The sequence below is a fragment of the Zootoca vivipara genome, chromosome 5 (genome assembly GCF_965207765.1).
Source record: "Zootoca vivipara chromosome 5, rZooViv2.hap1.1, whole genome shotgun sequence".
Lineage (NCBI taxonomy): Eukaryota > Metazoa > Chordata > Lepidosauria > Squamata > Lacertidae > Zootoca > Zootoca vivipara.
Genome location: NC_142588.1, coordinates 11,836,179 through 11,852,975, shown reverse-complemented (window position 1 = coordinate 11,852,975; position 16,797 = coordinate 11,836,179). Strand labels below are relative to the sequence as shown.

The window sequence follows — 16,797 nt, the reverse complement described above, 5'->3', positions numbered from 1 at the left end:
AAAATGCTAACTTGGATGATCACATCTCTCCCCCCCCCCAAGCTATGCTCTACTGGTGAGACATGTTTTGATGGCACCCAGTGCATTTTCCTGCAGCATGTACACTGGTCCTGGTGCAAATGTATGCTAGCAGAGGAATGCAGAATAATTTTCAACCCTAGGTCTGCATTCCCTTCTGAGCTACCTTCCACATGCCGATAGCAGGGAGGCAAGAAGCAACAGTGGGCAATGTGACAGGTGTGGATTTTGCCTTTTCTATACACACACTCACCCACCCCTCTCTCCCCTCCATCCAGGCAAACAAAAAGCGCGATCAGGGTTCAAGGACAGCGCTAGGCCAGTGAGGTGTGTGGTTGGTGTGTGTGTGGCCTGGAGAGATAGATCCTAAACAGGGGTGGCCTGGAGAGAAGCATTTCGCTCCTGGGCCAGGTGTTCCCCATCCCTCTGCTGGAAGCCGCCCAGAGTGGCTGGGGGAACCCGGCCAGATAGGCGGGGTATAAATAATAAATTATTATTATTATTATTATTATTATTATTATTATTATTATTATTATTATTATTATTATTATAAGGATGGGAGGAGGAAGTGCTTGCAAGGGCCAGTGTGGTGCAATGGTTAGAGCAGGCACCCCCAAACTGCGGCCCTCCAGTTGTTTTGGCTTACAACTCCCATGATCCCTAGCTAACAGGACCAGTGGTCAGGGATGATGGGAATTGTAGTCCAAAACATCTGGAGGGCCGAAGTTTGGGGATGGCTGGGTTAGAGTGTTGGACTAGGGCCTTGGGAGAGCAGGGTCGATTCCCCACTCGACCATGAAGCTCACTGGGTGAGCTTGGGCCATTATAAGAGAACAAGGGTGAGTTCATGGTGAGTTCCGGCATCTCTTTTTCCAGAAAAATAGCACTGGTTGTGAGGATGAAATGGGGAGGAGGAGGAGAATCATGCATGCTACCTTGAGATCCTTGGAAGAGAAATGCAATACATAAATAAAACAAAACATGGAAAAAGCACCAAAGTCATGTGCCCTTCAAACGGTAATGCTTCCTGAAGCGAGTCTGAACTGCAGTGGACCCAGTAGTGTGTGGACAGAATCTGGAGGATCCAAAAACATTTGTATGCCAAGTTCTTGGCACCTGCAGGAAAGGTCACTTGATGTGAGCAGAGCAAGAAAACCAAGCTGCATTCCATGATGACAGGTAAGGCACAAACAGGGATGGTCAAATTTCAAGGATGCATCGCAGCAGGCCAAAACACTCCCGGAAGATGCAATACACAGAGTGAAGTCTGACATGGGGTTAAAATCGATCCCACCCAACATATATCATTTAGTATAACTTATCCACAGAAGGAAGTTCTAGACCAGGCATCCCCAAACTGCGGCCCTCCAGATGTTTTTGCCTACAACTCCCATGATCCCTAGCTAACAGGACCAGTGGTCAGGGATGATGGGAATTGTAGTCCAAAACATCTGGAGGGCCTAAGTTTGGGGATGCCTGTTCTAGGCAAACATAGGTCCACTCAACACCTTGGCTTGGGCTGTGACTCTCATTTGGGGCCCAAAGGTGGGGAAGGAAAAAAAACGGTTTAAAGAAGCAGCAGAGAAACTGCTTTTCTGAATCCAGTGAGTGAATCTGGGTGTTTGGGAACACCAGGGATATCAGGTGATTTGAAAGTGAATGTCTTTTCAAAAGATTAGTTTCAGTGATAATTCTTCAGAACTGAGATGCCGTCCTTCCAAAGGTACTCCTGCTTCCCCAGAGCTCAGGTAGCAATGGGCCCTCACCCAAAACATTGCCCAGAGCATCACTGGTGAAAAAGCTGCGCAACTGCAACTGCCCATGCCCAGTTGCACAAGATTGGAACAGTTTTTAGGAGTTGCATTCTTCTTTTTAAAGAAAAAAGTCTGTTAATGGGAAGGACTTGCACTGCTGTGTCACTAAAGGGCAGAAGCCCCGGAGTAGCACTTCAAAAAGGCAGCTGCAGGGTCGCCCACAACAATGCGTCACTATCTCTGCTTATATTTTCTTCCTAATTCTAAAAATAAAAAAAATCTTTCGAAGGATGTGTCCAAATCTATGAACAAATGGTTGTTGGCATCTGTCTGTCTCAAGAGACAATGGATGAAGTCAAACCCCTGCGCTAGCAGCGCCAAAGTGTGTATGGAGGTGCTGGGCTGCCCGGACGACAAGACCCCTGCTCTCTCGGCTGCGCTGATGTGGTCCAAACGAAAGCAGAGTAATACGTTTGTCATCACCTTGATGGCAGGAGCTGCCGGAAGGAGGCGTACAAGGCGCCGTCCAACCATCTTAGGTATTTTACTCTGGATTTGTGTAGGGTTTACTCCAGAGCCTTTTCTTCTCCAGGAGATATCCCGCGAGGCAGCAGAGGTTTAGGATCAGAGTTTTCCTTCTCCTAGATGGGCAACCTTCCCAGGTGGATGAGCCCCTTCTGCCTCCCACTTCCCTCTACAGCACATGCAGAAACCACCTTCTTGACTGTTGGACCCACTCTTGGTCTCGTCTGCTCAATCCACCACAGCCTGTCTTCACAAGTCCCTAACTCGCTGAAGGTTCGAGATACCTTCATCTGGTTTGTTGGCCAGTTGAAGCCACTTTCCAGGGCACAGGTGCCAACACCCTGGGTGCCAAAGCACCCACAAAATTTGCCAAGAAGAGGCCGAGCACCCACAAATTTCGGTGCCAGGGCCATGCACGCTGCACGGCACTCATGGTCCCGGGCGCCCACGGTTGTGAGGCCAAGTTGGCAGGGCGTGGCCGCTGTCGCCTACGGACAGCTTCTAGGAGCCACAGGTGAGAGCTGATTACAGGGTGGGGGGCCAAAAGGGTGGACAAACAACCCCAGAAGGAGCACAACGTATCTCCCAGCAGAAGTACTACCACTCCCCTAACACCCCATACGCCCCAGCATATGGGGCGAAGAAATATCCTGGCAGAGGGGATCGCTCTTAGACAGAGGCTCTGACCAGCAGCTGAGAGAGACCTTGTGTTGCTACATCCTTGAAGCACTATTGAACTATGAATCAGAAGCTACTCTAATTTACTTAGCCTCACTGTCTAAGAACACCATTTAGCTGATGCCGAGAAGGTCAGTGACCGTACCCACTGTCTTGGTATGTGTGGGAGTGCAGGGGCGGGGGTCCTCTTCGCTGCTCTAATTGTGGAAAGAGTGATGATGGAAGAATTTCAGGCTTCTACTCAGACGCCTGAATCATGCCTGTGATGCTCTGATTCCTTGCTTGCCAAGGGCAGATGAAGCCCCTTGCTAACTGGCTGTTTGCACAAGTTGTATCAGTCCGTGCATGAGTAGCAGGAGATCTGAGCAGGAAGCCATTGTAGGGCTGCATCGCTAAGCCAGCAAACCTTTAAGAGATGTCTAGCCTGCTCCAGGACCTCTGCCTGGCAGAAGGGAGAGGTGCAAAGCTCTCCCACCCACCCACCCAACCCACCCACCGACATCCTTGGCAGAAATGGCTGGTTGCTCAACATGTATTTCTTTTGCATATTTCTAACTCGCCTTTCTTAGAAAAGTAAGTCAAGATAATTTACTCAGATTCCTGGGATCCACTGCCAAGGGATACAGTACCACCCTTCTTTTCTTATGTAGAAGAAGTGTGGCCATTAACCTCACTGGGTGACCATGGGGCAAATACCAAATCTCTCAGCCTAACCTGCTTCACAGGGCTGTTGTGTGGATAAAATGGGGAGGGGGAAGAGAACCATGAATACCACCCCGAGCTCCGAACTGTGTGTGTTCAGGACATCCCTTACAGGAACGGGTCCTTGCAGAATTAAGTGGGGAAACTGAGGCATGGGTCCTGCAGAAAGCACATAGCAGCAGATCTGTTGGCAGTGGTGTCCAAACTTTTTTCAAAGAGGGCCAGATTTGATGAGGGCCGTGAGGGTGACCAAAGGGTCAAGCTTTTTTTTTTTTAGGATTGAAGTTGTTGAGCTTTTTTTAAAAAATGATTTTACCCCCCAAGTTGTTGAGCTGTTTTTAGGATTGAAGTTGTTGAGGATTTTTTTTGGATTTTACCCAGGAAATAAACTGCCACAGGGGCTGGATTAAAGCAACTGGTGGGCTGGATTAGCCCCCCCCCAATGGACTTTGGACATGCCTGGTATATGGAATACAAACTGCTTAACTGCTTCCTAGACCGATGTGCTACTGAGAAGAAGAAACTGTTTCCTTCTGTGGAGCACCATGAGACTGATGTCAACACAAAGATGAACAAGCAGAACAGAAGAGGTTGTCCTCTGACACTTGCACTGTGTGTACTGAGACACTGTTTCTTGAGAAGAGAAAAGAACAGAGAAAGCACATGGGTGCAAGGGAGAATAAAGGCTGAGACATGCTTGCTTTGTTCAAGCCCTTGCTGCAAGACGGGATCTGTAGGCAATCGCACCTTCCCGCCCCCAGTATACAACCGCACTGAAGCAATAGCAGTGAGAATGGTTCCCGAATGTGTGTTTCCTTCTTCCCTCCTGAATAACTCTGATTTTTTCTTCGTTTCTATTAGGTTGTGAGCCTGTGCTCAGAACTGGCTTGTTTTACGATGCTGTATAGCTCTTAGAAAATGTTGGGGTGTGTGTGTCTTTATAAGTGTTCATTAATAGTAGTAATCTCATTTTGTTTTGGATGATGCACGAACATGTCACAATAAGAACCACCTTACAAAAGCATTCCTTTCTGCATGAGATAGGAGGGGTTGTTCCCCCCCCAGAAGTGAAACTACGGTAGGTACTATTTTAGCAAATAGGTGTATCTAGGAGGGCGGCTAACTTATTGTCACCAGCTGCCCTCTGTAAAAGCCTCCACAGGCTGTATTCTTCCCAGAAGCACCTCCCCCTTCGACTTTAGGAGCCCAGCTGTTCGGTAGTTAGTATCCCTTCTTGTCTCTTGATTCTCCTCTTCAAATGCTTCCCTTCCTCAGATCTTAGATTAGTGATATGAAGGAAATGAGGTCGGAGGGGGTTCCCCCCCATAAGGTCTAGTTCAGGCACCCCCAAACTCAGCCCTCCAGATGGCTTGGGGCTACAACTCCCATCATCCCTAGCCAACAGGACCAGTGGTCAGGGATTATGGGAATTGTAGTCCCAAAACATCTGGAGGCATAGCTGCCAAGTTTTCCCTTTTCTCACGAGAAAGCCTATTCAGCATAAGGGAAAATCCCTTTAAAAAAGGGATAACTTGGCAGCTATGTCTGGAGGGCCGAGGTTGGGGATGCCTGGTCTAGTTCCACTCTAAGATGGTACCTGCCACTCATAGTTACTGTACATTCTTGTATTAAAAATAATTAACAAATGCCCTTTGAAAGAGTCACCTTTTAATTGCTCCAAAGCAAGTTAATTGGATAAATGTTGTAGCACTACTTATTACAGGGTTAGGGTTAGGGTTAGGGTTAGGGTTAGGGTTAGGGTCAGGGTCCCGTTTCAGCAAAATACCGTGTTTCTCACATTTTAAGACGTGCCTATAAAATAAGCCATGGCACGATTTTCTGGAGGCAATAAAATATAAGGCATCCCCCCAAAATAAGACATGCTGGTGTATTGTTAGTGGTGGGAGCAGGTCTGCATGGCGCTTCCGCAGCGCGCGCCTCGCCGAGCGCTGCTGTCTCTCCCGGGTCCCGCTCAGTTGGGACTCCGCGCGGTGCGCGCTGCTGCCCTTGCCGGCTCCCGCTGAGGCGGAAGTGAAAGCGGGGAGGGTGTTTGGCCCCATTAATAGAGGGAGCCGAACGTAGCGGAGGGGCGAGTCAGCGCGGTGGCCGAGCTTTTCGTATAAGGTGAAGGCTGAGGGGACGGTGCTGTGGGGCGGAGGGTGGGAGAGCGAGAGACACAGAGAGGGCGGGGGCGGAGGTTGTTCCGGATCTACGACCGCTGGGTGCGAGGCCCCGGGTGCAGCGGTCTCGGCTCGCTCACCGGGACTGAAGGAGAGGAGGCTGGGTGCGGCTCCGTTAACGGCGCCTGAGCGGCTGCTTCTCCTTCCGCTCGCCTCTTCACTGGGTTCTGCGTTTGCTGAGGGATTTAGAGCGTCGAGGAGCGGCTGACTGGGCCCTGCCCTGGTCTAGGAAGGCGGGGAGCAAATTCGGGTTGGTTTTTTTTGCGGCGCGGGGGTGGTGGTGGTGGGATATTTTACCCGCTTTGCTATCCTCCGCCTGTGTGTAACAGGAGCGGGTCTCCTTCACGAACACCGGCAGTGCCTGTGTCGCAGACCCGGCAGGAGAAGCCCGGGGCGGGGGGGGGAGGGTTGGTTCCTCTTTCCTCGTCTGGCTCCCTCCTTCCCTTCCACCAGCGCCCTCCCCGGAACAAAGAAACGTGGGAAAGGGGAAACGGGCCGCCCTCCCCCAGGGTCCTGTCACAGTGCAGGTCGCCCGGGACCCTTCAGCTCCCGAGTCCTCGGGGAGCTCTAGAAGGTGAGAGCTGAGGAACAGCTTGCAAGCCCAGCCCAAGTTCCTTCTCCCCGCCCCTCCCGGCCAAACAATAAAGCTTCCCGTAGCTGCCGGCTCAAGCAAGGCATGTTGGATGACTTCCTGTTGGTGGTGTTAGCCCTGTTCGTGTTATTGCCGAACTTTTGTAGCCTTTGCTCTCTTCTCCACTTTTCCCGTGTAGCACAGCGCCGAGTCCCGACTGAGCGGGACCTGGCAAAGACAGCAGCGCGCGCCGCACTGAGCCCAACCCAGCAAAACTCTCTGAAAGCTTAATACCAGTAAAAAATTAAAAAGCTTAACAAAAAAATAAGACATCCCCTGAAAATAAGCCGTGGCGTGTTTTTTTGGAAGAAAAATAAATATAAGACATGTCTTAAAATGTGAGAAACACGGTATGTCTGACACTATATTTCCCCCTACTGTATTCTATGTTGAGTAAGTTGATAGGAAAGTGGCCAGGAAATCTCAGAAGAAGAAGAAATACATATTTGAAATGTGACATTTGAACCACATATTGCAAAGACCTCCCCTCACCCTCCAAGATCTTCTAAAAGGTGTTTGGGTGTAAATTTTCAGACATTGCAAAAATGCATTTCTTCATCTGTTTCCTGATTGCTTCCCCCAATTTTAAGGGCAGCCCAACTTTGTGACAGCAGGGGGAGTCTCTGAACAGAGCTGCCCTTGGGCTTTAGGGTGGCTGAGTCAGGACCAGCAGAGCTCTCTGTACCTCTGCCTTACCCCTGTTCTTTATCTATTTGCCACCCCTGGTTAGCTCAGTCCCCAAGCAGTCTGTTTATGAAGGGCTAAGCACAGCGGGTGGCGCTGTGGGTTAAACCACAGAGCCTAGGGCTTGCCGATCAGGTCAGCGGTTTGAATCCCTGTGACGGGGTGAGCTCCCGTTGCTCGGTCCCTGCTCCTGCCAACCTACCAGTTCGAAAGCACGTCAAAGTGCAAGTAGATAAGTAGATGGCGGGAAGGTAAATGGCATTTCCATGTGCTGCTCTGGTTCACCAGAAGCGGCTTAGTCATGCTGGCCACATGACCTGGAAGCTGTATGCTGGCTCCCTCGGCCAGTAAAGCGAGATGAGTGCCACAACCCCAGAGTAGTCCGCGACTGGACCTAATGGTCAGGGGTCCCTTTACCTTTACGCAACTTGAAAGAGCACCCCTCTTTACAAACTTTGTGAGCTGGTGGCCCCTGTAACTTCTTCTTCAACCACCAACAGCACCACCCCCCCGGTGGGAAATTCACAGAGGGCCACCAAGCGCAGCAATCTCATAGCCATATCTCAGAATAAACGTCCTGGCTTCAGAAAGCCTCTGTTTGAAAACGGTGCGGGCCAGGACAATGGTGCCACTTTTTCCTATTCAAATGGCCTTTCTTGGATGGAGGAGTAGGAAAGCCCCTAGTGGACTTGTCAGGCCTGGGCAACTGTCCCAGAAATAATGCTATGCAGACAGATGCCACAGCCTCTCCTTGCCCTGTGCAAGAAGAGCTCTTAACGGGATTTACCTTGAGCAGTTCCCGGGGGAAGTCACTGCCTTCGTTGAGTCCTTCCAGGTTCCCAATGAAATCCAAGCAGGACATCCGCTTCCCAATGTTCTGTTGAGGAGGAAAGGGGGAAGGAGTAAAGAGTAACAGAGTCATGAGAAGCAGAAGCCATGAAGTCGGATTTATTAGGTTAAGAGCAGGCACCCCCAACCTTTGGGCCCTCCAGATGTTTTGGACTACAATTCCCATCATCCTTGACCACTGGTCCTGTTAGCTAGGGATCATGGGAGTTGTAGGCCAAAACATCTGGAGGGCCCAAAGGTTGGGGATGCCTGGGTTAAGAGTTTGATGCCAGAAGATATGGTGATAGGTGCTGGGTTGTAGATCTCCATCTCTAAGGTGGCAGCTGCTCGATGCAGTGTGGGGAGCTGAGGCGCAGTGTTGGAAGACATTGCTGTATGGAATGATGGGAGTCTTATGCCCCATTGCCAGAGGTGAGGAAAGATTCAACTGTCATTCTGGTCACCTTCTTTATGTGAAATTCGGATTGGGTGTTTAGGGATCTTGTCCTTCATCCAGGGACGCAGTGTGGGAAGGGCCAGGGGGCTGTAGCCCCAGGTGCACAATTTTGTGGGTGAGTAAACAAAGTGCCCCCTTGCAGGGCTGCCCGTCCCGCCCTGCTTGCCGTCAAGGGTCTTTAGGCGGCCCTCAAGCCTGGCGTGGCTGCCACGCCCTTGACCTCCTTGCTGAATGGCCGCCTGGCCAGCATTGGGGGGATCCTCCTGCCAATTGCTGGATCGGCTGGGTGCCTCCGTTTAGGTGGGTGGTCAGGTAGAGCAGTGCGGCCCCGTGAACCCTCTGTGTAGGGCTGTCTTAAGCATATACAGCGCCGGGGTACAAAGATCTGCCCGGCGCCCCCTCCAGGTTGCCCAGTCCCAGGCATGCATGAGGGCAGAGCCAGCTGGCCGCCTCAGCGTCTTGCTGGCTCGGTCGCCCCCAAACTCACAGCACAGAGAAGAGCCCACCATGGCGCTCCGACCGACGGGCGGGCTCTTCCCCTGACTCAACTCTTGGGCCCCAGACTCTCAGCCTGGTGCCCCTTAGAGCACGGCGCCCGGGTCCCCTGCACCCCTAGTGCCTATGGGTAAGACGGCCCTGCCTTTGTGCCCTCCACCTGGCTGGCAGCATCAGTGGCAAGGACTGGGCTCGTGCAGCGGGTTTTGTTCCCCCTCTGCGCCCCGCCCCTGGTCCTGTCCAGCATACATGCCCCGGGCACTGGCAAAGGACGCAACGCCACTGCCTTCACCTCAGGCTGCAAAATGTACTGAGCTGGTCCTGGCTTGGAAGCATCTGAAGACCCTTCTAAGTCTTAGAACAACAATCCCTTATTCTGGGATGCTGCAAGTATATATGTATGTATATATACATCAGCCAATCTTTTCATCTTGCCTTTGTGTTGGTCATCTTTTGCCACCCATTCTTTTCAGTCTCTCACCTCTTTCTCCGCCCCACCCCCTACCATGCTTACCCCCTTCTCTTAAATTGCCCCTTCTATTTTGCCGCAGGGACATGGAACATTGTGCCATATTCTGGAAGGTGGCTCACTGTGAGCCAACCCTCCTCTGCACCCCCTTCCAGATTCAGAATCGGGATATATTTCAGCAAATGTCATTATTCTGCTTCTGAGCTAGGTCAGCTACTGGCATTTTTAGAAAATCCCCCATGTTCCTTTGATTTGCCATGGAGAAATTGCCACTGGGCAGCAGGGAGTTCTAAAGGAAGGTTGTAGGAAGCAGAACAGGCATATTTGGGCACACAGGGGAGCTTCCAGACAATTGCACAATCTGGCTGCGACAATACACCATAGCTCATTTAGCTTCGTAGAAAGCCTTCCCAGCTCAGCAAAGGACGTTCCCCCTGCATAGCTGCCTTGACGCATGTCAGTAAAAGGCTTTCAGCATACCAGCTAGAGAGTGGGAGGACAGAAGCACTTACATGGCCGTGGAGGTCTGTGTTTAAGAGCATCAAAGCGCAGGTCAGAGTGTGGGCTCCATCTGTAGCACAAGCACCAGAGAGAGAGAGATCATCAGCCCCACATCCAGCCACCCTTCAATTTAGCGGCCCCTTTTGCAGCTCGGTAACTTTCTCTCTGCCATGTGTGTTTACATGCTGCGTGAACCATTCCAAAATTTACAGGAAATAAAAGAGGCCCAAGAGACCAATACCTCAAGGACTGCTTCTCTCCATATGAACCTACCCAGACCCTGAGATGTGTTTATATTGGTTTGTTTTTGTTCTTATCTTGATTATGCATTTTGTGTTTTTTATTTTGTAATTTCATGTTGCGAACCAGCCTGAGATCTACGGGTAGAGGGTGGTATACAAATTTAACAAATAATAATTTTTTTCTTAAAAAAAATGTAAGTTAAGAAATTAGAGCTTTATCCCAGTGTTACAGGATTTGGCCATTGGTTTGTGGCTTGATGTAGGTAAAACTGCATTCTTTAATAGAAGGAATGGTTGAAGTGTTAAAACCTGTTTCTTTGGGGGGGGGTTATTATTTTTTGGGTGGGGGGGGTTGTTGTTTTTGTTGTTTGTTGCTATGTTATGCATTTTTTGTGTGTTTTTATAGTGTAAACTGTCCTGTGATCCTCAGATGAAGGTCAGTATAGAAATTTAATAAATCATCATCATCACTGGTCAAAAGCTTCCCCAATGTGGACAACACCTGAGCTTAAAAAGACTCTTTTAACTACAGTAGCTCAAAGGGTTGGGATAGCTCAGTCGATAGAGCATGAGACTGTTAATCTCAGGGCCATGGGTTCGAGCCCCACGTTGAGCAAAATATTCCTGCACTGCAGACTAGATTACCCATGTGGTTCCTTCCAGCTCTAAGATTCTATGTCTTGTGTGCATGGCACATATAGGAAAGTGAAAGTGAGACAGGTTAAAGCCCCTGTACAAACAACAACAACTTCGAGAACTAGATTCATAGCCACATGAGTGGATATTTGGAAGGAAAGTAACACGAGGTTTTTGCACACCGCAAGTGACTGAAGCAGTTATCTCCTATAGCTACATATTGCACAAGGAGTTTAGAAGGGGGCATTTGATCTTAGAGTTTTCATTTCAGATGGGAGAAGTTGCTTTCCTAAACCCTTCCATAGGCACCTGCTGTCACTTTCAGAAAGGGGCATGTTTTAAAATATTTCTTGTGGCATGTTCATCTTCGTTTTAAAATTCAAAAGAGTGTTGTCTTCTTCTCGAGCACTTTCAGCTTCATGCACAAGTCAAACACTCAATATTAGTTCTTGGGTGAATCATTGCGTTTTCTGTGTATTCCTGGTGACAATGTGAGCTTCCATAGCAGCAGCTCATTATGCTGTGATTCAGGCAACCATTCCTTTTGTTAGGCATACTGCTTGATATTTCATCAATGAGAGCTAATGGATGGGAGACTGCCCTTCCCCCCCCCAGTTGATAATCTCTCTGTGTTTTTGAATGAGGTACCAAGACAGGCTGTAGGCAGCCTAAAAACTCAGTGCGGGGGACATTTTATCCCCAGTTACACAATATGCATTACCTGTACTCATTAAGGCTGTATCAATTACAATAAAAATGATCATTATTACGGTTACCTGCACAGGCACTGTGGGGACAGCAGGCCAGGTTGGAGTTGCCGCAACATCCTTCAACTGCCTTTCCCTCTATTCTTCACCTCTTCCTTTTCATCCTTCTATCCAGCCCGACCAACTCCCTCCCTCCTTCTGAGAACCCTTCTGATCTTTGGCAATTCAGCTTCTTGGCCTTCGCTTCCCTTTTGTGAAACAGCAAGTAGTGCCTCAAACAACTCACTCCAACCCCGTGAAGCAGAGGTTTTCAAACTTTTCAGGTCTACGGCTCCCTTGACCAACTACATTCTTTCTGCAGCACCCCTGTGGGGCTCAGGAGCCCACTTATGCCACCCCTTGCCTGCAGAGCTGGCAGCCCCTCACCCTTTTTCGAACACCCTCCCTTGTAGAGTGTTCCCTCAGCCTCCTCTCTTCTTTCCTGTCCTTGGGAGTCTTCTGGGCAGCTGCAGCTGCCACCTCTGGTCTCTGAGCCGCCGCCGCCGCCGCCACCACCCCCCGTCGCAAAGAGAGGTGCCTCCTCACACTGCCCCACAAAGGCCAGAGAAGCACCCCCTGGCCAGCCCCAGAGGCACCATTTACCTGGGGAGCTTGTAGCCAGGGCTGCTGCAACAAACAGCTGTGCAAGCCTTTGGGAGGCAGAGACACAAGAGGGCATCAGAGGAGGGAGGGAAGGGAAGAGGGAGGGAGGCCAGTGTTGCCTGCGGCACCCCGGACTATCATTCAAGGCACCCCCAGGGTGCCATGGCACACTGGTTGAAAACTACTGCCATGGTGCCTAGAGATGCCTGCCTATGGCACTGCATCGTCTGAATGGAAGCCACGGGTGTCTTCCGTCTCTGTGATGTCTCTGTGAACAGAACCAACTTTTTGGTTTCTCAGCAAGTCCAAGAACCTCAGCCACCCCTTTTCTCCTAGTTTCACGGTTATCTCACCCTCCGAAGAGATGGCCTTGGGGTTGCACTCATAATAACGCTGCGAAAAATGAGCCAGGACTCTCTCCCGCTCCTGAGTCTCACCCATGAGGGCCAGCTCCCTTAGAAAAGATCTGGAAAGGAAACGAAGCAATGGTGACTCCTCAAAGCAATGGCCATTGCCCTCTGACATCCTGATGTTTGAGCAGAGCATCGGAAACCTCTCTTCCTTCAGAGATACAAAGTTTAAAGCGGCATTCACAGTGCTGTTCCCACGGCCAACTGATTGTCTCTTCTTTCCCCATCTCTCCCCTCTTATCAGGTGCTGTCACATCCAGGGACAATGCAGCACCCTTGTATCATCTTCCTTTAATTTACATACGTCGTGAACCACACACCAAGGTGGTTCACGAAGAGGTTGACAAATTGGAAACCAGTTGCAAAGAATATAAGCACACGCAGTTACAATACCATACCCTCCAACATCCCTCAGGTGAAAATAGGGACCTTTCTCACACCCACACACACCCGTTCTTGTGTTTCCGCGCTCAGAGCATTTCCACCACCACGACACCAATGAGACACAGCACACACATCCTTCACTGTCCTGAAAAAAACCCTTAATCCTGATTTTATTTTATTCTTTGGCAGATCGACAAAAAGAAAAAGACACACCAATAAATAAATTTTAGAAAGGGGCAAGATTAGACACGGATGCACAAAGCATTTTTTAAAAATATATAAATCAAGACTCCTTGTCCTCCACTCCCCCTTTCTTCTCGCACAGGGTGCCCCTGCCCTCTGCATGCCCCTCAAAACTGGTATGTCACTCAAGACTGGGCCTTGGTGGCTGTCGCCTCTCCTCCTCCTTCACCCACCCTCCAGAAGCTGCCACGAGCTGCCCAAGAGAGGAGGCTGGTAGTGGCAGCCATGGAGAGGCAACAAGATGCACCATTCAGCTGCCACTGCTGTCGCCGCCACTCAGGACAAACACTGTATCACGCTCTTCCCCAAACTTGGTGGTGGTGGTGGCACTGGCAGGGGGAAGAGGGACATTCCGGAATCAAATCAGAAGCTGGGACGGCTTTCGTAATTCTGGGACTTCCCCTGGAAAACAGGGGCAATTGGAGGGTATGGAACACATGATCAAACTACTCAGTTTGAGCATTAAAACAGACATCCGCAGTCAAAATGGACAGTAAGAGAAACCCACTAGCACAGGCAATGGAGCGCGGCTGGCCTGCGGGCTTGTGTGGGTCTAGACTAGGGTTGCCACTTTTGCTCTGGCAAAATACAGGACAGGACAGGGTGGGGCAGTTGGGGGTGATATTTTCCCCATCAGGTGCTGAAGCGACGTAAAAGCAATTCATTACAATCTATTGCAGCCTAACAGGACAGCGCTTCTGGAATCTGTGCACACATATAGACATGAATTTCTAAATCTGTGCTTTGCTAGCCGGAGCTTAAATACATGTCTTTTCACGTGCCCTTTCAAACACATGCATTTGAAGAGGATCCCTATCTTGGCAGGGAGAGAGACAGAGAGGGGGGAAGACAAACTGTATCAATACAGGACGTAGCATTTTACATTTAAATATGGGACAACCCTGTATTCCGGAGATTTCACCCTTAAACACTCACCTAAGCGCTTGATCCAGACTCATTCCAGTGAATTCAAAGAACTTGAGGTACTCGCCTGCCACCATCTTACTAAAATCGTTACTGGAAAGGAGAGAGGGAGGGGGAGATATATACATATATTAAAAACCTGTATATGTAACACAAGAGAGGAATAAACACGGAGGAGATGAGTTCTCGGGGAACACCAGGGACACTGCAGCAAGGGAAGAGGAAGGCAGAATTGTTGAGGCAGAATACACACCACTAGGCCCGCAAGAAGCATGCACAGGTCTTTGGCGAAGGACTTTGTCATGCACCCCTTTATGCGCCATAATCTCTCGGGAGTGCTTTTATTCTCCCGTGACCATCTGCATTAGAAGCGGAGGCACATGTGGCGAGCGCGAACGTTCCTGTCAGGCCTAGAGGAGACAGGCCATCCCTAGGGCATAACTATGTGGGCCACAGAGAAAACGCCGCCTTCCTAAGAGTGCCTGGTGATGAAGACAAGCTAGCCAAAGCGTTGCTTGTCATTCTGGAGGGAAGGCTGCCTTTTGAGGGCTGTCCTCCTCCACAAGACTTTCCTGTGCTTCGGGTGTTAGCAGGCTGCTGCATTCCCTCGGGGGAATTAACAAAGCTCTGGGGGGAAGAATCTTTTCTCCTAATACCCACACGTACTTCTTCCCCAGGTGGCGGGCCACGTCTGCCTTTTTGAAGCCATCCAAGTTGTAGAGCCTCTTTGCCAGGCGTTTGGCGGCCTCCAGATCAGCCTTGTGCCCGTTGGAGAGGGTGTCTGTGCTGCCCAGGGCGAGTTGCTCTGTGCTGTCCATCTCGGAATCAGAGTCAGAGACCAGCTGGCTGAGAGGATGTTCACTAAAATGAAACAAACACAAAAAACACACAGAGAGAAGCTGTCACAGAAGCCTTTGTGCTCTTGCCCTTCCCCAAAGGTGCTTCTAAATCAATCTGTGCCTTCCAGATGTTTTAGAGCACAACATCTGTCATCCCCAGCCAGTACAGTTTTGCATCTGGAGGGCACCAGGTTAACAAAGGCTACATAGAGAGGAGTTGGGGCATGTGCAAGGCTGGGCACATATATATCGTCCCAAACTGGATCGAAGTCCATATCAGGATATTGGTTTCATAATTTTTGACCTGGCAATATATCACGAATCATGATGTGTGTATGCGCTATGCAAAAATCACAATGTGGGGAAAACTGTGAAGCCAGACAATGCTTCTCTCGATTCCTGAAGCCCTTGTTAACTTTGCCAGCTCATCTCTTCCCTGCCTCATGCAGGGGCAGCAAATCAAAAGAGCAGGGGCTGGCAAAAATGACGATGTGGGGGAAAAACTGTGAAGCCAGCCAATGCCTCTACATCGCTCCATCCTTATTTCAGACATTGTGATATATCAGTATGTTGTGACGTTTAGCTGGTGATATATTGTGATGTTGAAACCCAGATATCACCCAGCCTTAGGCATGTGTATGTGTGTGAAGTATGCCGATTGGGGCTGTGGAAAATACTGTTCTGGTTAATATTACTCTAGATAGTAAACCAGAGGCTAGCAGGACCAGCGTGGGTGATAGAAGTATTTGGTATCCTGAAGGATCTTTCCCCTGCCACTCCCAGGTTTGTGTTCCGGGGCTAAAGACACCACCAAAATGATATCCAGCAGCCAGAAAGCAGCAGGCAGCAATTTTCGAGCCCCCACCACCACTTAAACATGAAAAGAAGTGGTTCCAGTTGGAAATGTTCCACCTATTTGTATGAATTAACTGGTTCAAGGAGGCCGGAAATGGAAAATCTCCACTGCGTCTGTGGAAAGTGTTGTCATTTTTTCTTTACAACAATCCCGTGAGGTAGGTTTGGTGGTGAAGTTGCAATTGGCTCAAGGTGAATGGTGTCAATGTGAATATGATGCCTAGGTGTGCGGCGAGATCAAATGCGAGAGAAGCTTCCTGACGTAGAAGAGGATGTCCCTATTTTCATCGAAGAAATGTTGGGAGGGGATTGGAATGAATGGGCTCCGCTTGGATATGGGCCTGGCTCCAGCTACAGTTTGGGCTCCCTCCCTTCTGCCTTACCTGTCACAATGGTCACCAGCCCCAGCCCCCCATTCCCACCTGGCTCCACTATCTCTGGCAATTCGTTTGTAGGCAGGAAGATGATGAGAACTATGTAGCCTTTATGGATGTCAAGGCAGCATTTGACAAACTAAATGGGAAAGTTATTATGGGGAAAGTTATCCGGAAGCAATCTGACTACTCTTACCCTAGTTTTAAAATGCATATTCTGCCACTACTCTGGTTGTGTTCAAGAGAAACATCCCCCTAAAGAACAATGTGAACCAAGGATACACAATAGCTCCTTTTCAGATTACCTTCTTTATTAATTGCATGATTTGTGATTGTCTATCCTGAAAACGCTAATCTAATTCTAATCTAAACTCCATCCAAAGCTCATTTTTGGAACCGAGGTTTTGGGGAATTAATGTTCTTTCTGTGCCAAAAAAGAAGAAGAGAGTATTAAGTGCTATCTTAAGCACCTGTGGGTGTTTAATTATTGGATTAAAATTACAAAGATGACAACTGAGAGCCTCCCTAAAGTGTGTGTGTGTGTCGGGGGGGGGCGCGCCTCATTCTGGTCCACCCACATGAACCCAGAAATTCATTCAGATGAGCCACTGGCATGAAC

At 49.6% G+C, this 16,797-nt stretch overlaps 1 protein-coding gene and 1 non-coding gene across 2 annotated transcripts in view; one reads left to right on the top strand and one right to left on the bottom strand.

Annotated features, from left to right (window-relative positions):
- Positions 1-16,797, bottom strand: part of PSD (pleckstrin and Sec7 domain containing) — an 82,925-nt gene that overhangs the window by 41,349 nt on the left and 24,779 nt on the right. The window contains exons 5-9 of the mRNA XM_060275075.2: positions 14,777-14,971; positions 14,123-14,203; positions 12,503-12,615; positions 9,934-9,992; positions 7,960-8,049 (exon numbers count right to left, since the gene is read on the bottom strand). Of these exons, the coding sequence (XP_060131058.2) occupies positions 7,960-8,049; positions 9,934-9,992; positions 12,503-12,615; positions 14,123-14,203; positions 14,777-14,971 (538 nt within the window). The remainder of the gene's footprint in view (positions 1-7,959; positions 8,050-9,933; positions 9,993-12,502; positions 12,616-14,122; positions 14,204-14,776; positions 14,972-16,797) is intronic.
- Positions 10,699-10,780, top strand: TRNAN-GUU (transfer RNA asparagine (anticodon GUU)). Its single transcript has one exon. It is a non-coding gene; the product is annotated as a tRNA-Asn (tRNA).